This window comes from Cydia fagiglandana, chromosome 7 (assembly GCF_963556715.1).
Source record: "Cydia fagiglandana chromosome 7, ilCydFagi1.1, whole genome shotgun sequence".
NCBI lineage: Eukaryota > Metazoa > Arthropoda > Insecta > Lepidoptera > Tortricidae > Cydia > Cydia fagiglandana.
Window position 1 is genome coordinate 14,361,899 of NC_085938.1, and position 24,323 is coordinate 14,386,221.

Sequence of the window (24,323 nt, forward strand, 5' to 3'; positions counted from 1 at the left end):
CGCATGAAGTGTAGCTTGGCAAGCTGATAGTGTAAGCGTATTAAGTATGTGGATGTTATGTCGCATAAAGCTATCCTTCGAGTTCTGTTTAGCCAATCATAGTAAAATAATTTGCCTAACTAGGTAATATACTTACCATTGCTTCTGAAAGTCTGATCTGGGTTAGAATTAGTAAAGAATATAAAACAGATAAAACTACATGTCGTAGTATTTTTTCAACATTATGTACTTAGTTAAAAATAAATTATGCCCTTTGTAAGTCTAGTAAAACCATCTTGAAAAATTACCATCTTAACATAAACGATTACGGTCTACAGTAGCCTAAATCCTAAAGCTTTTAGGTATTGCGAAGGTTTCAACAAACAAAACACAAATTTCATTTTTACTGGAGTTTAGGTTTCCTCACGAATTATTTTTAGTTAGTCTAACCAAACGAGAATGGAATCTTACGTATACATTTCACGATTTTGCCGTTAGACTACAAATTAAGTCTTGTTTGGTCAAATCGGGCATAAGTTGATCGTATATTTATAATAAGTTCTTTTCAAAAGTGAATGCTTACTATCTTCATCGAAAGCGGCCTCTTGCACGCGGTGGGACTCGATCTCCGAGGTGCTCTTCTGCCGGCGCAGCAGGCGGGACTTGGTCTGGCACTTGCCGACCTGCGGCATGCAATCCGCGTGCACGTTGAGCTTACACAGCCGACAGCGGAGCCCCTGACGCGTATGCCCTGTGGGAGAACAATTTATCTGAAGGACCACATTCATCGCACCGATTTCCTGTTTATGTTTCCAATTTGTATAATTGTACCAAAATATTTGGTAACGACTCAACTTTTTATACTATTGCCATTAATTTGGACGGATGATCTAAGCCAGCCATACTCTAAGTGTGTTCCGCGGAACCCTAGGGTTCCGCGACACCCCTGCAGGGGTTCCGCAAGAATTTAGAACACTATGCTTTAGTCGCCTCGAAAAATTTTATGTAGGGTTAGGTTAAAAATACGTACAACGTAGGCTTCCATCAAGTATTTCGCTTTCCAAAAGGGTTTTCCGTCAAAAAAAAAGATTGAGAACCACTGATCTAAGCTATAAACCTGAACCCGTAAGTGTCATAGCCAGAATTATCAGAAGCAGACATAGTTTAGTCAACCGAATAATAGAGCTAAGTTGAAGACACGGTAAAAGGAAAGATCCCCTCGTAATATATAGATACCCAACTGAATTATAGGTCTGACATAGGATAATGGACGGAAATCTAGGGCGGGTTGACGACACGAAGAAATTTTAAGATCGAGGGTCACGACCCGAGTAAGAACAAGCGGAAACTTACAAGAATTTTTAGATTTAGATTTTAGCAACGTAAAATAAGAATCGTCTTTTGGCGAGAGTAGCTTCTTTATTTATCCGAGCATAGTTACTGATTTTTTCGTTGCTTGTGTGTTTATTTCTGTGGCAAACCCAAGCAACATGACAAATTTTTAAGTGTGTAAAGTTTGCAGATATTTATTTTTAATTTTTTTTCTTTATTTAGGAGGCTTTATGTAGGTAGGAGATCAGTTAAAAGCAGTCGGTATTGATCCCTTCCATTTGACATGTTGTTTACCTTTTTACGAAGAGCTTAATTTGTCGTAGAACCATACCGTCCATTACTACAATCACCCTCAGACAATCTCGCATCAGTCGTGATCGCTTATCCTTGTGAGACCACAAGGTCAAATGCATTTAAATATCGATAAAGCTTTAGCCGCTAATTGCAGGAAAGATCATTAGGCTAACGATCGACTATCGTCGCTCACTGAATTTATGTATTTCTTTGGTCCAAAGGATTGATTCAACTTGTTTTAATGATCGCTGGACATGGCATTATGTCACGTTAAACTCTGTGCGGAAAGAGAAGAGTCGTGGAATGTATTTATGGGGCTCAATACATTCCATGACTCTTCTCTTTCTGAACAGACTCTAATGTCAACTAATGTAAAATTTAAATTAAAAAGCTGAACTTGTTCCACAACTTTTTAAATAAAACAAATAACAATGAAGCCAGTTTTAGTAAATAGACAATTAAATGTATAATATCGCCAAACTATCCGAGACTTCTGTAATAGGCTGTATTCTGGAATAGGCGGAATTCACAGTGGTCATAAAATTCATAATCGAGTTTTATAGGAGCCTCGCCACTCTATATAATTTAATATTATGAATGTGGTAAAAAAAACCTTTTACCGTTAACAAATTTGTTTCCACATGAGCCAAATGCTTACATCGTCACTGAGTCGAACGTATTGAAAGTTCCTTATCGGTTTTCGGTTCAATGGTATGAGACAAAAGGCCTGACCTATGAAAAGCACGAAGTGACAAGTCTACATTTAGTTCTACCACGAACTTGTATAGAAATTCATTAAAGGTTGGTCATTACATGCAGTTTAGTGTCTTTTTGTATTTTCTTATATAAGGCATTTTACTTCACGCAACAAAGTAGCTAACTGCAAAACTAGCGCCTTATACTAGGCTAACTTTACGTAGGTAGATATATGAAATAAGATAAAAATGATAGAACTTAACCATTACCCGTTGTTCGAAAAACCTGTTTTTAGGAAAATGAATGAATCGTCAAGTCAGCTCAGCTATTACGATTCATGGTGTGAGTCACGTAAACTACCGCTTTTCCACCCATAAAAAGTATTACTAATGAAAGCTTCCTTTATACGATTTTCGCGAATTTGCTTCAATAAAATGTCGCGTGATTCACTGTGACCCACTAAAATTCATCGTTACCTACTCTGAATCATGAGATTAGTATTCTAAGCAACATACATTATACTATGAAAGTCTTTCATGCCCTGAAAAGGGCTTACAAAAGATGCTTTCTGGGTCACACTGATGACATTGCTGATAAAACCATATACGAGGTTAGAATATAATAATGAAGACATTGTAATTTGGTATAAAAGTTCTAATTCCCCTTTTTAATATAGTAGTGTACCCTATGATGGGCGTGGAACCAGTAATGGGACAAAAAACCACAAATCCTGTAAAATAAGTGTCTAAAAGTAGTTTATAAACACTGTCTGTATATTATCATAAATAAGAGTCCTAGAGCTGTTTCAGTTTGAATTTTTATTAAATTTGGTTGTTTTTTAAGAAATTGGCGTCAACCCAAAAGTTGTCGTGTCACTGAAAAAAAATACCACTACGAATTCTTAACAACTTCGCTAAGAGAGGTGAGTTAATTTATTAAATTTTAATTAATTAATACTTGATGAAAACTAAAATGTGTTTTGTTAATTGCATTTACCATGAGATAAGGTATACAACATACTATGTTGTAAGTCCACAGATGTAAAAAAATAGTGGTATTTGGCCCAATCCCATTATAGGAGCTGTAAAACTGCATACCTCCTATAATGGGAAATTTACATAATGATGCTTGCCATGCCATCATTTCATGTTTAAACAATACAGAAGTAAAATGTAGTTACGAAATATGTCAACCAGGAGGTATGCTCGGACTTCGGATAAATTAATATCGTTTTTTAGTGTGGGTCAAATCTTGGTAGCCGAGTTTGAGCCACTTTCCCGTTTTCCGATTGAGTTGAAATTTTGTATTCGTAATTAAATATGCAAATCGGATGATAATGCAATATTATGATAACATGGACCAGATCTGATGACCTATTTCAATATTTTATACTGATAGAGTAGTGTCCATTACTGGGGGGCCCATTACTGGAGCTTTGGTGTCCATGACTGGAGAAAAATAGCATAGTTTTAATTTGTTAAGTATGTGGAAACTCATTGCAGTATCTTTGATACAACACGCCTGAAACATGAAAGACGGGTAGGACTTTCATCTTTCAATACGCTAAGCGGTAGACCATTCACATGTATTAGGGAAATATCACAAATACTCCAAATTCCCTCTTAAATGTCCCATGACTGGTGCTGTTACTATAATAACAAGTATGAGGTCCGAATGGTTGATATTGCAATTAGAGTTTTAAACGCAATTTTATCTCGATATACGAAAATGTTAATCACTATAAGTACATCTAATGATTAAAGGCACCTATTTAGTGTACTACATTAATATTTATAGTAAAGAGCTAAAAACAAGAGAGTTTAAAATGATTTTATTTAACAAACAATCTAAAATTTAATGGTGCATGACCAATTTGATGAAGTCACTCTAAATACTTATATAAGTTCGTTTTTTTAGCATTAGAAAGAACTTGCAAGAAGGTAAGCGATCTTGACATGTCTTTTAATTGAAAAACGCTTTTTAAAAATCAAAAACTATTACTTATGAAAGCAGAAGAACGTAAAAGATCGTATTAGATTCATAATTGTTACATATTTGCCGTAACTTATTTTTAAAATGTGTTTTTCATTTAAAAGACACATCAAGATTGTTTACCTTACTTCTAATGCTAAAAAAAGGATCTATAGATACATAAATGAAAATATGATTCCTGCTTACTTTCAAGTTCACTTCTTCAACTTCAATATTTGTTTTAGTTTTAAGTTTCCATTTTTTACTTTGAAGAAGGCGATACGCTCATTCGAAGTAAACTCAACTACAATAAAAAGTTGCTTTATTTTATGTACGACATCGAGTTTCGTAAAGAATGGGTGTCAAAGAGAAAACAAAGAAAACGCTTCGCATATAAACTTGCCAAGCTCAAGTAATAGAATGCTACAGTTTTCTTTATATCTCAGGACCTTGGGACCTTTTCGAAATCAAGGGGTCAAAATTGTGGTTCGTCGAACCTCAAGTCACGAGCGTCGCGGCTGAGCAACAGTTCGTACATGGCGGTGCGAGGTACCGGCAAAAAACTTCTTTCTTTATAATGCCATTGCCGAGGTTAATCGCTGTTACGTGGCCACCAACGTCGGTAATCGCTAACGATATTATTGCAATTAGATATTTACGAACCTGATTTTTAGGGTTCCGTACCCAAAAGGTAAAACGGGACCCTATTACTAAGACTTCGCTGTCCGTCCGTCCGTCCGTCCGTCCGTCTGTCTGTCACCAGGCTGTATCTCACGAACCGTGATAGCTAGACAGTTGAAATTTTCACAGATGATGTATTTCTGTTGCCGCTATAACAACAAATACTAAAAACAGAATTAAATGAATATTTAAGTGGGGCTCCCATACAGCAAACGTGATTTTTGACCAAAGTTAAGCAACGTCGGGCGTGGTCAGTACTTGGATGGGTGACCGTTTTCTTTTTGCATTTTTTTCCGTTTTTTTTTTGCTTTATGGTACGGAACCCTTCGTGCGCGAGTCCGACTCGCACTTGCCCGGTTTTTATGGTTCAGCCATAAAATTTGAAAAACTAGGTGCCTTGCCGATATTAAAAAATTTTGTTTGCCTTTTTATGTCGTTTCGTCTTCTTAATCAATAACTCAACCAATAAGATACTAAAGATACACATTAAAGTAATAACAAAGGCACTTACACAAAATACTTATAAATATCTAAAGCGATTACTTCTATGCGATGGTTGATATGTTACGGTGCAAATACATAACTATTTAGTAATATGCAAGTATTATTATAAAAATATGGTAAATTTAAATGTACTAAATTATTGTCAGCAATTATGTGACACCAATTTGTTGGGACTATACCTACTAGGTAGGCCAAATATGATTATTATGATTGTTATAAATATTTTATTCGCTATTACAAAGAACTACTACTTCATCAAGTAATTGCTGTTGTTAAGGGTCGTTAACCGTCGTTAACTACTATGTAGATTTGTAAATTGTGACGAATGAGAAAATTAATCTGGGGCCTAGTGTTAGAGCTGCTTCGATTTTGGGCGGCATTAGGGGACACCGAAGTGAGTTGTGACAGAGGAGAGTTGTGACATCGTTGATTTTTTGGAATCTTTTAACTAAAAACAAGGTCGCAATAGCGCGCGTTTGTTAGTTCAAGTTACGAGCTAACAAACGCACACTGTTGCGAGCTCGCTAACAGTCATTCTGCCGTGCTAATAACGTATGCAGTAATCGCAGTTCAAAAGTCATGCAATTGTTAATCTTGTTCTCTTTGAATAAGTTCGTTTTTTAAACGATGATTTTTATGCAAGTACTACAAATACAATAAGCAGGGCAGCATTAGATTCCAAAAAATCGACAATGTCACAACTCTCCTCTGTCAAAACTCACCTCGGTCTCCCCTAAAGCAAGTTGAATTAAGTAGGTATATCATGCTCCATTATTATATCATCATCACTATCGGAATATTTAACGTTTGATGCGACCATTAGATGAGAGAGATTAGATTTCTGCCCAACCATTTCTATTAGTAATAATTGTTTGAATTACAAGATGCCAAGAAAGTGCATAGGTAGAGATTACAGATTAATACCTACAGTAGAGTGGTGTTCGATGGTCGTAAAATCCACGATGACGCTTGGTTTAAGACACTCGCAAGTAAGCGAGCCAAGCGTCATCAGCCCGACATCTGTGCGCCACGGGCACACTACACCAGCCTGCCAGTTTTGCGGTCGTGGTTGTCGCTCCCGTATTGGCTTATACAGCCATGAAAAAAGTTGTCGCCCTGCCTGACACTATTTGTATAGTCTGCAATAGACTGAAAGGCCTACGATGATGAGAGAGAAAATTTATGTAACATCAGGAAACGTTAATTAATCTCGTTTATATTAGTAAATCCTCAAGGGTAAAGGTCATTCAATTTATTAAAAAAGGCTTATCGTCTAGTCATAGAAGGGCAAAATACAATAAACAAAATGGAGTTAATAGGTACAGTCGCCATCAGATATATCGGAGCGGCCAAGGTGCTCACAAATATCTGAACAAGCCTCTATTGTCAAGGCGTTAGAGTGCGTGTTCAGATATTGTGAACACCTTGGTCGCTCCGATATATCTGATGGCGACTGTACCTATGGGCATTGAACACACATAACCAACAACGTGGACACGAAATCTACATTTATATCAATGAGAACGAGAATAAACGAAACATGTTGAAGAATCTAAACTATCATTATAATTTGAAAAATATTTCTTAATTTGTCTGAAAGTGTGTAGGTATCCTATTTTATTTTTGTTTCTTCGTTACTATCGATTAGCACAACACCAAACCCGTAGTCAAAACAGCAATGCATAAATCGTCTGCAATAGACTTTTGGTTTTTGGGTAGTGACCCTGCCTATGAAGCCGATGGTCCAGGGTTCGAATCCCGGTAAGGGCATTTATTTGTGTGATGACACAGATATTTGTTCCTGAGTCATGGTTGTTTTCTATGTATATAAGTATTTATATATTATATATATCGTTGTCTAAGTACCCACAACACAAGCCTTCATAGGCTTACCGTGGGGCTTAGTCAATTTGTGTAAGAAATGTCCTATAATATTTATATTTATTTTATTTTTTATATTGTTCGCCAGACTCCATAACCCGCAAGGTACATTACACCCTTCTGATGTTATCTTATTCTACAACCCTAGCGCCTGGCCTAGCGCCAGGACCCGCTTTCCTGCCCACCACCCTTCTGATGTTATAATTTGAAAAATATTTCTTAATTTGTCTGAGAGTGTGTATTCTATTTTTTTTGTTTCTTCGTTACTATCGATTCACACAACACCAAACCCGTTGTCAGGCGTGGCTCAATCCGCGATTTCGTCGCTTTGCTACAGGTAGCTAAAAGTACATCCGTTCCACCCCAATTTTGGGGACAGCCATAAGCCGCGCGTGGCGCTGTCGCCACCTAGCGGCCATATCTGTGCTGATCGTAACAGACGCGTTTTGTTAGAGAGTGAGACTTCTGTACCTAGTAGGTACTATTATTTATTCTGTGCTGTTGTCTAAACAGCAATGTATAAATCGTCTGCAATAGACTGAAACTGAACTTGAAAGCTATTACGAGTAAACTTATTACCTCTAAGAACTTGCGAGCAGACATCGCAGGGCGTTATCTTCTTATAGGTGTATTCTTGGAAGTTGTGTGCGTCGGAGTCGCCCCGGAGAGCCTCTCTGCCCGCGCCGTTCCTCCTACAGTGACACAAATCCATTTAATACCTCCAAATTATGAGCATATTTCTAACATGACATATAAGGATCTGATTATAAAACCTTTGAGATATTCTACAATGAAAAGGGCTCAGACGGAATACTTAAGTAGATGAAAAAAATATATAGGGTACATCGCCAATTACTAGCCACCCCCCAATTACTGGCCACTTAATTTGATTTCTATTTATAGGTGAACAAAGTTCATTTTAGTATAAGGTACGAAAATCCAATTATTAGCCAGTTTTCAATTACTGGCCACCTATTCCAAAAATGAATTCTATTTACAGATAAATAAAACTCATTTTCAGTATAAGGAAAATGGCCAGTAACTGAAATTTATCCACAACCCACTCGTTCAATAACTGGCCGCCTCTTACAAAAATGAGTTCTATTCACCTATACACAGAATTCATTTTAGTATAGGTGGCCAGTAATTGAAAACTGGCTAATAATTGGCGATGTACCCTATTAGGTAATAAGATATGACGCAAACATGTTGCTTAAGTACAGGATGTGGCCTGATACAGGGAATATTAAAAATATTCCTTACAATATTAGCATTTTTTTATTAAAATTGGGTGATGTCGTTCATTACGGATATTACGGATATTGTGTCACATCATTAAGATTTTTCATGTAGTTACAAGTTTTAAAAATGAATTTTACAGTACATATGGTCCTATTTTCCCGCACTAGTGCGTAAAATAGTACTTTTCGTGAGTATGTCAAAGGTTTAAAGGGACATATGTACTGTAAAACTTTGTACGATACACGCACGAATAGGTAATTCGCAACTCGTGTCGATTTAAAACACTCCCTTCAGTCGTTTTAATTTATTGCCGCTCGTTTCGAATTTCCTCTTTCCGCACTTGTATCGTAAATAACTACATATTCTAGTTTATTGTTTATATTTTGTACATCACCCTATTTTACTAATAAAGTACATAGGAAATAGGTAAGTACAAAGTTTATATACTTAATTTAATTTTTCACAAACCATATCCTGTAGGTTTCAATCAAATCAATTTTTATTCAACTTCAATTGTTTTCAATCATAACATGTATACAGTCTGAGCCATTTACAACCTCGCACTTCACTAAAGTGGTTATAATACGTCAAACATATTGATCGATGAAGTTCAAGGGCAGGGGGGACAAATAGATCAGACTGGGGTAGTCAATCCAACACTAATTTAACCCTTAATGACACCCATTTGTCTACCTTGACGTTAAAAAATATCAGGCACGCAACAATCTTATAGAAAGTGTTTAACGACTAAAAGATCGAGGTAATGGCGTTATTTATATCCCCAGACAGAAAGCTAAAAGCGGTAGTGTTGGGAAGCGAGTTTGCAGCTGCAGGACAGGAAGCAAGAATTAAGCTGGTGTTTGAAATCAAGCTATAATTATCCGAGTACTTACTGACATTTGTTCTTTGAAACTTAAATTCCCACAAAATAATTTTGCTAAATAATTGCCCTAGCCGAGGCGTAAGGCGGGTTAGCAACACCCTCAATATTGAATGTATCTACCACATAGGTTTATTGTCGTATATGGTTGTGTACCTAGATGTTTGCAAAAATGGATGGGCCGCTTTTGGCGCTCAGCTTTGACAACGAGTGAGAATTCTATTAGAACAAATGCGAAGCACCCGGTTACGTGTATTAAGTCTGTATTTATGTCATGCTGTTTATTGAATATCTGTACGAGACTACGTGTGAAGGGTCAGGCAGTATACATGTTGATGGAACAGTAACACAGGGCACACCTACGGGGGCACATTTACCTCATCGCCATAATCGTCGACACCGCGTGGTACATTTGATTTTTTCTTTATTGATGCAAGAAGAGAGAAACATCAATATGAACACGGCTTTTGAATAGTGAACACACAATTAAAACAATGGATGTTAATGAACCTGTGATAGATTTATATTCACGCAAGCGAAAATAATATTGGAATCGCAAAGCATGATATACAGCGACCTACAAAAGTACATACCCCTTTATGTACCTGTGTGAATTCCATTAAAGTGTGTACAATGTTTTTTTTTACAAAAAAATAGTAATACAATATTCCTATTATCTTAAAATAAAACTCATTCATTAATATGTACTTTAGCCGGATGTATTTTTTGGTTGTTTCAAAATTTTATTTCAAGCTGTGTATGATTCCTTTAAACTCATGGAAAATACAAACTTGGATTAACTAACTATAAATATGTAATATGCAGGTATGTATTTAGTTATATATTTAAGTAAAATGTAGAATTTATGCTAAACAACTGATATTAAGAAGATACATATTAAAAACTGAAACTATATCGTGAATTGCGATTCCAGCATGAAACAGGGATTAATTCTACTAGTATTTGCTCGTGCGTAATTGTAAAGGTCTTTTACGTAGAGCGCTGAATCGTATTATTCGTGGCCCTCTACCACAGATTGTATTTGTACAGGTGTAAATGATTCAATGTCAGAAAACAAATTAGCTACGACTTCAAAGCAGTAAAAGCCACTATATTATACCGGGTGTGGCCTGTAACACGAGCATATAATTAAAACATAGATTGTACTCCTCAAACGGTGACTTTTGTTCAACAACTTTTAAAAATTATGAAGTATCTAGACTCCCTATTTTTCATACAAAATAAATATTATTTTCAATGGACGCCATTGCTACGCCATATCATTGTGATTGACGTTGCTTATCAATGCCATAAACATAACAAAATTCGCAATACATTGCCTCTTAGAACAAACTTTAAAGTGTATTAAAAATCAAACAACAAGTTATTTTTAACCCTACAATGCATACAGTTCCATATATGGCACAACCGAAATAAGTGTGAATTGTGTCAAGAACAAGGTAGGCAGCGACATCTATTATACATTGAAGGTTACTTTAGAGTCAAGGCTACTACATATAATAGTTCGGCGTGTTGCCGCTAGGTAGCAGTAAATATCCAAGGTGTCGGACGATCGGTCAAATTTCGGGAGTTGGTGCAAAAATCAGTTTTGACAAGTTTAGAAGTACGACAAAAAAATCATTTAAAGTTAAACAATAAGAAAAAATATATATTGTGACTGTTAAACTGTATATTACTCAATGGTAAGTTTAATTTTAATGTTTTGCAATGTTTAGATAGCGTCGAGCAATATTTTTCAAACGTTCCCGATATGGCACACCATGCATTGAGGTTCATATTGTTTACACAAAACAAGTAAGGAAAGCTTGCACCTGTTAGAGTCTTTATGACGTTGGCATAAGTTTTAGTTTGGCGTAATCTGTAGGAACGGTTATTTATGTTTTTACGGCACACTCACGTTAAAATATGTATACATTTGAGAACTTCTGTCCAAGGCATAAGGCTCAAAATCGTCAACCTTCTTTTAGAGCTCACAACAGCTGATTAATTAAATAATTTATTAAGCTTTTAGATGATGTGAAAGTAAATCCTTACGGAATGCAGCTAATGAACATTATTTATCATTTTTATCAATCCTTTGCAAGTAAAGATGATCGGGATCTGGATGATGGAATCTTCGTGGGCCAATAGTGAATTCATCTTTGAAATAATGCGGACAACAATAAATGAAGAATTTAGCGACTCAGAAAATAGTCGGTCGTCATGTCCTGAGTTAGTTGAGCTGACGCCAGTTACATATGACTTATTTTTAACTATATCACAACTCCATACATCGGAATCACCTGTCGGAATTTCGAAGTTGGTATCAAGTTCAATAATAGGTCACCAATGTGTTCCATGATCACCTGCACGTCCTACACTCTAATTCTGTAAAGTCCACCTACAATACCAGAAGTTTTGGTCATGCTGATGCTGGTAATACATCAACAGTAGAGCTTCAAGCTGGCCTCATCAGGATTAAGTAAAAATACAAAAGAATCGTCAAAAACATCATGCAAGGTCGCTAAATCCACAAAAGTCACTTAAAAGCAATCCACAACCATAAAAATTGTTGATAGCATTACAAAAAGAAATGGAACATGTAAAAACGAAAATGTGCCATATATTTCTAAATGTATATACTCTATACCTTAATGCATGGTGTTCCACATATGGAACACAGATAAAAAACCTTTTATTTTCCAAAATATGCGTTGTATATTTTTTTTATTATTTTTCCCTAAAAGTAAACACATCTATTTATCACATATAATTTTATTTCCAAAAACAAAAAAGTCATGCATTGTAGGGTTAAAAGTCGCTAAACAAATGTTGGTTAGTATGAGGAGTACAGCCTGCAGTTTAATTTTTTGCTCATATTACAGGCCACACCCGGTATAGTATATATTCGATAAAACGTTTAATATTTGAACATGTATAGGTATTGAATAAGTTACACCCTAAGCATTAAACTTAAATTTTAAATGATGATGTGATACAATACAAGACGCCTGTACACCTAAATGCGAACCATTGTGAATATTGTGATAATAATGTACAATATGTTTGTATATAAATTAGACTGCTGTACAATGGACGAGAGGAGCCTCCAGCGCTGAATATTCTCAAGTCGAGTGCAACTCGTTATCTCAGAAAACTATATCAATATTTACCGAGCCGAGCGCGCCAAATTTGCAAGCCTCTGAAATTTCCTACTCGCTACATTTATTCACACTTACATTTTCTGCAATGCTGTATTTAGTTACAAGAATACGAGTAAGCAAATCTCAATTATTTACCATTTTGTGACAAAAACCGCCTCTTCAATTTATTGTGATACTTATCGTAACTAATAGTGCACTTAAAATATTTGAAGATAAGCTCTTTTATTAAACTATATCTTATAAATTATGCATTTCTATTACTTTCGACAAAATTTACCATCACAAATTAATTTTAAAACTTTGAAAAATGTAGATGTAAACAAATTTCTGAAAATAGTTGTTTTTCAGATACAGTGCCTTATTAAGTACTAAGGCAAATATTAGGTACTAAGTTTATGAAAGAAATCCCGCCATATAAACTGTAACGTAAAAAATATATAACAAAGCAGTTTCTGTGAGTGTAGGTTTAAGTGGCTACGTTTGAAGAAGCCGTACCAAATACGTGCCGGGACCTATTTGCCATAATCTAATTTGCGAAAGACAGCGAAGGTAAATATTATTTGTCTAAATAGCACTTGAACCCCATTCTAAGTTAAATACTTTGGTTACAGATCTACGTTTTCTTTCCAACTGACTCTACAGGGGAGCGAGTTGCTGGTGACATAACATTATTATAACATGACTCAGTAATGCTAGTAACGTTACGACATGAAAATACGATTTTAATTTACGTAATACGGAGCGTATTCATAAACGTAAAATATGATATAAACGTCATGAAAAGCGTTGTGTTTGCACAAAATTTACTGCGCTTTAGAGTACGTATCTTGATTTTGGTTTCAACCTGGAGTCATATTTTAGTTTCTAATGAATACACCCCTAAAATAAGTAATCGTAACAATCTATGAGATAAGTTGACAATATTAGTTTATTGCCATCAGTGTTGCACTATGGATTATCTACTAAATTCATTCATCGATAAAAGACTGGTTCATAAAAACTAAATACATAATACTCGTTGACACCGGAGTCATACAATTTTTAGGTGTCGTCTAGCCATAGGTAATTCAATTTATTTTAAAATGCAAAATTATAGAGTTAGACCAAGCTTAGATAAATCTGCAGCGATTTTAATGGCCCAGACTGTGCAAGTGTTGTTTAAACTTCTATGAACTTATGTGTTATTAAAAACACTTGCACAATGCACATGCATTTGTCTTGGTCTAACTTTAACAGTCTACCTACGTATTATAAATAGTCTAAATTTATTACAATCAATATTAGAACTGCGACTAAATTGCTAAGTTCGATATGTAGGTCCAAATTATATAATAAAGAGAAATGATGTAACACTACATAAGTATATGTTTACCTATGTATTTATTGCCTACCTTTAATTTCTACCGGCTGGCCGCCCGGAGGACCTTGGAACGGTGTTGATATAATAATTACAACTGCACCTCTGGAGTTAATTGGAAACTGTGAGGACTACACATATTCTCACTAACACGTCATAGGACCATGTACGTTGGGGGCAAACGTTGACTAGTATGTATTTAGTTGTTTCCTCTTGCAAACACATAGGAAGTTATCCATTGCCCTAAATAATAGGAGGAAGAAAAATCGTTACTGAGCGCGTGTTTTTAAAGCAATTTTAAGGATTTTAACTCAGCTATGAGGCTAAAATGTAACATCTTTGCTTAGTGACTACATTAACTTGATAAGACGCTTTACTGTGGGCGGATACTTAGTTAATCTGCTCTTGTTTGCAGCCATAACTTTTAGCTTAAGTTTTATGAAAGTAGCTAAGTAAAAAAATATATTTATATTTTCAGTAATCTTAAACAACTCTAGTGATTTAATAACTATTCGATAAAAAAAATAATAGTGGAATTATTCAGATTCTAGCTTTAATGTTAATATTTCAGTTTGTTGGCTTCTTCCATCATAGTTGGCACTGAAAATCTGGCAAAAAACAACAGTCTCAACGTGTTTCTTTTGTTTCAGCGCATGTAGGTTAACTATCAATGGGGTGTAAGTGCGGCTAGTTACGTAACAGTGTTCGTATGTGTGTTATGTGTAATAGTTAGCATTTTCAAAGTTAATTTGAAATGGAGGAATATTGTCCACGTAAACTATGTAGTCAGTACATTCACTGCCATCTTTCGACACATGTGTCAAATGACATGTGTTTAATGATTTTATTAGGCTAAGAGAGTAGGCTAGAAGTATGGCACCATTACTCGAAAAGATGGCACCATACCTTTGGCCTATAATTGAGTAGATGACGAAACCTTTTGAGATTTAATAAATTTAGCACCTTAAGTGAAAAAATAAGGATCAAAATCAAATGGCGTTCTAAAAATTTTAATCATTTGTGTCAAAAGATGGCAGTAAATATACTGACTACGTAATTTACTTTGACAATATTACTCTTGTCTAAATTCTCTTTGAGTCTTTTTCCACGTAAACAAATAATCAACAAGCCTAACCGTCATTGAATGCGGCATTACACGTTATAACTTCCAATTTCTTCCACATTATCTAAACTTGCAATTAACTTGGCACATGTACTGAATAGTTCGCATGTACACAAGTTTTTCTGCCAAGAAACTGTTCGGCAGTTTGGCAGATAAGTGCGATAATTACAATGTAATATTTTTTATAGATTAATAAAAAAAAATCTTACTTGTCTGGTGGCGCAGCATGGGGCGGCGGGGCGCTTGGGGGCTTCAGACTGCGGAACGCCTTCAACCACTTGTTCTTCATACTGCCGGCGGATGAGGAGGAGAGTTTGCGATCGACTGCTGCCGTTCCGCTGTCCGCTTTCGCTGCGAATAGCTCTCTCTGTCAACAAAATAAAATATGGTTAGCTATGGTAACGACAAGGAATGCGCTAAAAGTGAAAATTTATTAGTTAAAGGTACGGTCGTAGCGCTACGTTCGTATGCGATATTCCCGATGAGTAACGATAATGCTTCGTAGAGGCAAAAAGAATAGATAGTATAGAGGGGTCCTGTCATGGTAAATATTGTAGTCACTGTAAATTTACTGCCATCTATCGACACAAGACTATAACTCAAAATAAAATTATCAAATAATTTTTAAGAAAAAAAAAACCGACTTCTATGGGGCCCGGTGAAAGATTATGGTAGATGGTGCACGTCAGAGTCCGGGTCCGAGTCCCGGTCCAAGTCCGGGTCCGGGTCCGAGTCAGAGTCCGGGTCCGAGTCCCGGTCCAAGTCCGGGTCCGGGTCCGAGTCCGGGTCCGAGTCCGAGTCCGAGTCCGGGTCCGAACCGGATCCGGGTATGAGTCCGGGTCCCAGTCCAAGTCAAAATCGAAATTCGAAATCACCAAACATGTACTATGCGTCGTTGAAGAGTTCGTCTGTTCTGATCATCATCAGCAGTTCCACTTCATCAAATGCGACAGTTTTTAATGTAAATGCTTGATTTTATGATGAAAATACAAAAAAATCTATACGTATGCCTTTAAGATTTGAGGAGTTCCCTCGATTCCTTATGGATCCCATCATCAGAACTCGAGCTTGACAGAAATGTGGCTTAAAAACTAAACTTGCTTAACAAACATAACGAAGAGGACAAATCGCCAAACGTGAACTATGCGTCGTTGAAGAGTTCCGTTCTGATCATCATCAGCAGTTCCACTTCATCAAATGCGACAGTTTTTAATGAAAATGCTTGATTTTCTGATGAAAATACAAAAATCTCTATACGCATGCCTTTAAAATTTGAGGAGTTCCCTCGATTTCTCATGGATCCCATCATCAGAACTCATGCTTGATAAAATTGTGGCTTAAAAACTTTACTTGCTTAACAAACATAACGAAGAGGACAAATCGCCAAAGGTGAACTATGCGTCGTTGAAGAGTTCCGTTCTGATCATCATCAGCAGTTCCACTTCATCAAATGTCACGTTTTTGAATGTATATGCTTGATTTGTTGATAAAAACACAAAAATCACCATATGTATGCCTTTAAGATTTGAGGAGTTCCATCGATTCCTCATGGATCCCATCATCAGAACTGGATTTTGACAAAAACGGGACCAATCTGTATGCATATACATACAATCAAAAAAATAATTTTCAAAATCGGTCCAGTAATGACGGAGATATGGAGTAACAAACATAAAAAAAAAAAACATACAACCGAATTGATAACCTCCTCCTTTGGGATTTGGAAGTCGGTTAAAAAATGAATATATATGGATAAATGACTTTATTATTTTTATACCATTTGGACCCATGTTCATTCACTGATATCTATGCGTTAAAATTGTTAAATATGAAACGGTGCCGTCACGCCATCTAGCTGAGCATAGGCCAAAGGTGTATGCGCCATCTATCCGAGAATGACTTTTTCTTGATTTCCGAGGCACGTTTTTAGTGTTCCGTACAAAACTTTGTTTACGGAACACTTATGGGATCACTTCGGTCTTGCAAATCAGTTAAATACGTTTTTCTCAGAGACCGTTTGACATAGATACCTAAAATTTGGAACAGTTATAGCAATTACCACCACTCATATTGTAAATAAGTCAAAACTGCTTATTTCTTATTAAAGGGGGAAATTTAGGGGGTTGAGAGGGGTAGGCTGAAATTTTTTTCATTTGTAAGAATCGTGTGGGGTACCATTAGAAAGCTTGCAAAAAATTGAGTCGATGGACTGATTTTGACTTCATTTTAGACTGCAATAGTTTCGTCAAAAAATGCATTTAAAGTTGCAAGTTTTCATACAAAAATTTTCACCTCTGTCCTGGCGATTTTCGCGAAAACTATAGCTAACAGGCAGCTGACTAGTCAATACCCAACTTAAAGAAGCATGGAGACGGCGGGAAAATTATCAGCTTAACTTTATCTTTATTAGTTTTTCAACTGCAGCTTGACCTTTGGTTGCTTAGGGCTAGCTAACTGATGCTTACACTGGTCAATTCATATTAGGCGAGAAACATCCTAAGTTAAAACTTTGGCATTGAAATTTATGACTTATGTCTTTGACACAAAGTTTATTACTGCTTGCTTATTTTTGTGGGATATTTAATTTTACCTCAATAGCCTACTATAAGTGGACGTAGTTTAGGGTAAAAGATCCAATCCACAAAAATCTGTTAGTAAAATTTGAACTTTCTGTCAAAGGGAAAAGTCATTCATTTAAACGACAAATTTTAGAGGATGGATCTTTTACGCTAAACTACGTCCAAGTATGAGAGAGATCTACAAAATACGACCTTATTACATTGCAAATAAGTTTCAATTTCGCACGGGCTTTCCAACCAATGGACTAGGCATCTCACGAATCTGAAAAATTCAAATTAAGAATTTCGTTCTTGACTGTCGTTATGTTTTTTTTTCCACAATAGGACACATAGAGTTAGTAAGGCGTATAGAGATAATAAAGTCATTTAATATTTATGAACAGCTTTGGCCTCATGTATAGATTTTATTGAGAGTATCTGATTCGTCGAAACAATATACACAATATTCCTTTTCATTAAGTACCATTACATTTCTGTATCAATTGTATAATTATAATAACTATTAATTATATTCAGTACTTATGTATATTTTTGAACGGATCGGTGAGCAACAAGATTCAGGGCTATAACCGCGAAAATAGAAGTTCGCAAATTGCGAGCATTTTTCTCTGTCACTCTAATTACGCCTTCATTGGAGTAAAAGAGAAAGATCCCCGCAAATTGCGAATTTCGGTTTTCGCGGTAGCCCCTCAGTCCTGTTACGAGAAAATAATTTTGGAAGGCATTAATAGTACGTATATGACAGTTAAATATCACAGTTTTTAGAAACAAAGGTAAAATTGACGAAATATTTAAAGTAAGCCGATCTTGTTTTTTAGCAGTTCTAAATAATATTAAAGTCTATATATATGGCATAGAACTAGAAACAAAATCAAATAAAATATAATAATGAGTTCTAAATTCAAATTGAAGGAGTATACATTTAAGGTATTATAGGCCAAGCGCGCACCACGATATTAATTTTTGCGACACGATTTTAGAATCGCGCTGTAATATATCGCCATAGATTTATAAGGCGTAGATTCCTAGTTCGTACACCCCCAGTGAAGCCATTTCAAGTGCGACGTCACGTGTCACGTCACACTCGTATCATCGTATTCGAACGGCCCTCGCAGTACTCAAAGTCAAATCGGTATGTGTACACCTCCCGTTTAAAATTCAAAAACTACAGGAAAGATGGTTGTTTGTACAGTGAATGGGTGTCACAACACATCATATAATAAAAACAAACCGCCTGATATTGCATTTCACGCGTAAGTATCGAGATTAATATGATATTTTTACATAATCGTAAATACAAAAATCCAAATTTTCGTCAGCCGCCATTTCTTCTAAATGTTGCCAGTGTAGTGAATATTTTTTCCTCCAAATGGGACATGGCGTCTACATTCTAAAATAAATACGCTCAATTAAATTTCATTGTATAATTTTAAAGAAAATTATAATTAAGCTAATTATTTAGGTAAGTATTTACTTTTTTCTTATTTTTATTTTGTGTCATGTTCGTTTCAGTTTTCTGACTGATCGGAATGACGCAATATGGAAACATTGGAAATGGACTAAACACAGTCGAATATGCTCTGTCCTATTTAAATTTATTCTTATTATTTTATGCACATTTGTTAAATAAATAAAAATAGTAAAAACTTATCAGCTATTTATTTAATCCTTATTTCACAAAGTACAGAAATGCAACAAATCCCGAAATAAACAAAAAGCTTTTGCTACAAAACCGAATCTACACACTTCCAAATTATTTATAACCAAGTGTGGATGTTGTTAAAATTCCTCTACTTTGAGAGAAGTAAATGAATACTGGCAACATATTTTGTATATATGTGTGTGTTTGCTGAGCGTAAAACACGAGCGTTCCACGCACACATCGATCGTGTTTCGGCTTCACTTTTGGCAGGTTAGCCGTATGGGGACTATCTGTCTATGCGTTATTAGTTTAAGGGTCTCCCCTGATATATCGACGCGCATTCGGCAAAAGCCGATAGGAAAAAGCTTTATGTCCACGCAATAAGAGCGAAAAAGTCGTCGTTCGGCTCGGCTCGCATCGGCCGGCGCCTGCCGACGCGTCGACGGCTTTTTCGCTCTTATTGCGTGGACATAAAGCTTTTTCCTATCGGCTTTTGCCGAATGCGCGTCGATATATCAGGGGAGACCCTAAGCATATCGCAGAAAATTCACTGCGCGCACTGCGATGAAAAAGTCGACGATTTGTTCATTCTCAACATGGATTTCGTACCAGTCGCTTGTCATGAAACGTGATGCGTTGCTGTATGACTTTGAGCATTTATAACACAAAGGTGATCCCCGTCTATTTCCATAATTAAATGGTCAACATCTAGCGTCTCATTTTGAGACTCCATTGGAGATGCAGGTGCCGAGATGTTGGGGTTTGGAGAGCGAAATGCCGACTGAGGTCCGGCCGGGGTGCGATTTTATTATTATAGTGCGCGCGGGGCCATACAACTCCGCATGCTGCAATCACTTTGCGACAATCGCGGAAAAATGTGACAAATCACAATTTTAAAATCGCTGCGATTTTTTTGTCGCATATGCGCACACTAACATATAAACACATACGTTGCATTTCTGCGACAAAATTATCGCAGGACAAAAAATCGTGGTGCGCGCTTGGCCTTACTCTAAATTATTATAATACATCAAGCATTCGCGAGATGCTCGACTTCGGTATTCAAACACAAAGCAATAGTACAAGAATCTAACTAAATGCAAAGGCCGAAGGAGCGATTCGAAGATCCGAAGCGTCCGACAGACGCGCGCCTCCCGTAACTTTTCCAAGTATTTTTAAGTACAATTAAGTGTCTAAGTCGCAAGATCCAAAGGCTGAAGTCGCATTGGGCCGAAAGCCCGAAGCATCCAGGAGGTCAGTTCTAAACACAGGTAATTAATACAAGTGTCTAAATGCGAAGGCCGGAGGCCGAGCTCCGCGTAGGGCCGAAGGCCCGAAGCCTGCAAGATGTCAGTGGTTAAACACAGAACTGACAGCCTGGACGCTTCGGGCCTTCGGCCCTACGCGGAGCTCGGCCTTCGGCCTTCGCATTTAGATACTTATACTATTGTTCTGTGTTTAAGTACTAACATCCTGGACGCTTCGGGCCTTCGGCCCTACGCGGAGCTCGGCCTTCGGCTTCCGCTTTTAGACACTTGTACTATTGTTCTGCGTTAAAGCACTGACATCCTGGACGCTTCGGGCCTTCGGGCTACGCGGAGGTCGGCCTTTGGCCTTCATATTTAGACACTTGTACTATTGCTCTGTGCTAAAGCGATGACATTTTGCTAAAGCTCGGCCTTCGGCCTTCGCACTTAGACACTTTGTACTATTGTTCTGTGTGTGTAGTTGAATACGGTATCCTAAAAACAGGCAAACAACCCCTGTAAAATGTAACGATGCGAGCGGTACGGCTACCATCAGTTTGGCATTGACATAAACGCTACCGTGGGCGTGAACGTAATTTACTTTCTATGCATCTCGCTCGTACTGACATATTAGTGCGAAAGAGATATACCTATAGGAAGTAAATTACGTTCACGATATCGTTTATGTCAATGCCAAACTGATGGTAGCCGTACGGAACACTAAATGCCTCGAGCTATCTCGGACTTGGCCAAATTATTTTCTTAGACTTTATTCATCTTATACGAAGTTACATATGTCTTCGGTAAAGGCAAAACGGCAACGCTCGATGGGTTAACTGTGAGTTATGACTTATGTCGAATGGAGATCTCACTAAACGAAAATAGATTTCTTGTGCTTGAATAAGCACACAATTAAATTTATTATTTAATTGAAATGTTTTATTTATGATATACATAGCAGACCTGAACAACACCGGTGGGTTTGCAAGTGCGTGGCCGGCTTTAAGGTGGGAGTACGCTATTTTCTTAAAGGTTAGAACAGCAGCAAAACGATTCTGATATTTCTGATACCAAGCGAGAATAACAATTCGATTTAAAGTTTTAAGCTAATTTGAAATGCAGGCATATGTAACAGCTTTGCAGCCCCCATGGCTATAATCTACTTCCGGACTGACAACTTGACTACCTCATCAACAAATTTAGGTTAGGTCACAGAAGAAATAATAGTACTAACGTACAGAAAGGACACTTCCTACAAACCCGAAGTTTGACAGCGGTTCAGGGTCGAATCATGTATCCCTTTCTAATATGTGGCACTATCCCTTTCGGCAATTTAGGGTTGTCAAAATTTAAGTGATTATCTTATTTGTGGTCGTGCACGCAAAAGGAAGTCAAGTGGTGCCAACCCTAATTAATTGTTCGAAGCAATGCTGAGCCGAACGGAGCCGAGTTCGACCGAAGCCAGGAGTGTCTCCCCACTGGTTAGGTTATAAATTACCGCCCGACAGAGAACAAATGGACTTTGACCTTACGTTAACTTTTTATTTAATGTGTGTGTGACACTGCAAAAATATATAGCCAGAGCTTAATGAATTGATAGGCCTCTTGGGCACGCACAGTTTGGTCATTTCGAATGTCTGTGTTGGCTTAGGATCAGGGGAGTAGGAACGTTAATTTAATGAACGTTGTGGCTACCCGAGATTACCTATACTTACATAAAAAAAAACCGGCCAAGTGCGAGTCGGACTCGCGTTTATAGGGTTCCGTACATAAGTCCAACTCACGCTTGACTTCACATTTATAATAGATTTTCCTGTCATCTATAGGTAAAGAACTATTTTGTGTATTTTTTTCAAAATTTTAGACCCAGTAGTTTCGGAGATAAAGTGGGGGGAATGGTCATTATTAGGCTATTTTCTTAAATAACTTCGAACCTACGTATTTTAAAATTATAAAAAAAAATATGTCCATCTTTTGGTCCAGTAGTTTCCGAGAAAATAGCCTGTGACAGACGGACAGACAGACAGACGCACGAGTGATCCTATAAGGGTTCCGTTTCTTCCTTTTGAGGTACGGAACCCTAATAAGATAGGAATACAGGTGGAGGACAAATATAATTTAGATTTTCTTGGTTTTGAATTATCTGAGTTCTGCATCTCATTAATTCATACTTATGCATATGAGTAATGTAGTGTTGTACAGTCAGCAGCAGAAGTTGCTAAGAGGCCAGGTGTTCAAAATGATCTTGACGCGACTTTATTGTTAAGCGAATAAGATCGTGTCAAGTTAATTTTGAACACCTCGCCCGCTTAGCAACTTCAGCTGCTGACTGTACAGCGACTAATATTAAATGAAAGTCAAATCAATATTGTGTTTTGAAATAAATTTTAATTCGCCCTTCGCGCGCTGGTAAAATATCTGAGCTTTTTTGCAAGATACTCTAATATTTGACGTTTTGTGACTCGAACTTCAAGATATTCACAAGAGATGACACGTACTAGATCCATTCTAGATAGGTACGTTATCCCACCAAAAACATAAATGTAAAAAAGGAGAGCCAAGTTCAATACAAAAATTATGCTTGGCTGTGGGGCTCGCCGCAAAAAGAATGGAGATCTAAATGACTGCCACTGCCAAGTTCTATGCAAAATCCAAATATGTATTTATAGGAACAAAATAACATTATAAACAAGTATTAAACTCTATTTCTTTGCTTTATTGGATACCTATAACAATTGCTGTTATTTTAAAAAATGTGAGATCTTAAAGTAGGTTAGATTTGACTTGGCCAGTTTTCATTATATCAATCATTTTATATATATTGTAATTCTGATAAAACCTGGCCAAGCCAAATCTAACCTACTTTAAGATCTCACATTTTTTTAAATAACAGCAATTGTTATAGGTATCCAATAAAGCAAAGAAATAGAGTTTAATACTTGTTTATAATGTTATTTTGTTCCTATAAATACATATTTGGATTTTGCATAGAACTTGGCAGTGGCAGTCATTTAGATCTCCATTCTTTTTGCGGCGAGCCCCACAGCCAAGCATAATTTTTGTATTGAACTTGGCTCTCCTTTTTTACATTTATGTTTTTGGTGGGATATCAATACTTTTTGTAAAGAAAACTAGGCAGGTATTGAGATTTAATGTTTTTTCTTGTGTTTCCGCTGTATGGTTTTTACTTCTGTTCTTTGTATAATTATGTGGTACCGCGCGCCGCCGACGACACACGGTTGGCCGGTTGTTTAGAGCGTATTAAAAGTTTTTTGTATGGGGCACCACTTATTTTTTGACTAAACTTTATTTTAATATAGCAAATATAATAATACATATATTGGGGTAGTTTCAAATATCTGCTTGTAACGGTTCCAACGCTACAATAAAAAAATATTTTTTTGTATGGGGACCCCCCCTATTTTTTAACTTTTTTTTATTTTTAGATTTTTTCCTACGCTTACACACAATAACCAAGCTGGATTCCAAATTTCATCCTTCTAGGTCATCTGGAAGTAGGTTAGGTTTAGGTACTTATATCAGTCCCAATAAAAAAATGGATTTTTGTATGGGGACCCCCCCTATTTTTAAACTTTATTTTATTTTTAGATTTTTTCCTACGGTTACACACAATAACCGAGCTGGATTCCAAATTTCATCCTTCTAGGTCATCTGGAAGTAGGTTAGGTTTAGGTACTTATATCAGTCCCAATAAAAAATGGATTTTTGTATGGGGACCCCCCCTATTTTT

General features: G+C 36.6%; 1 protein-coding gene across 1 annotated transcript in view; it reads right to left on the bottom strand.

Moving 5' to 3' along the window:
• The window catches only part of LOC134666012 (uncharacterized), a 234,362-nt gene that overhangs the window by 19,223 nt on the left and 190,816 nt on the right, over positions 1-24,323 (bottom strand). Inside the window, exons 12-14 of the mRNA XM_063523093.1 lie at positions 15,314-15,471; positions 7,918-8,030; positions 563-730 (exon numbers count right to left, since the gene is read on the bottom strand). Coding sequence (XP_063379163.1) covers positions 563-730; positions 7,918-8,030; positions 15,314-15,471 — 439 coding nt within the window. The remainder of the gene's footprint in view (positions 1-562; positions 731-7,917; positions 8,031-15,313; positions 15,472-24,323) is intronic.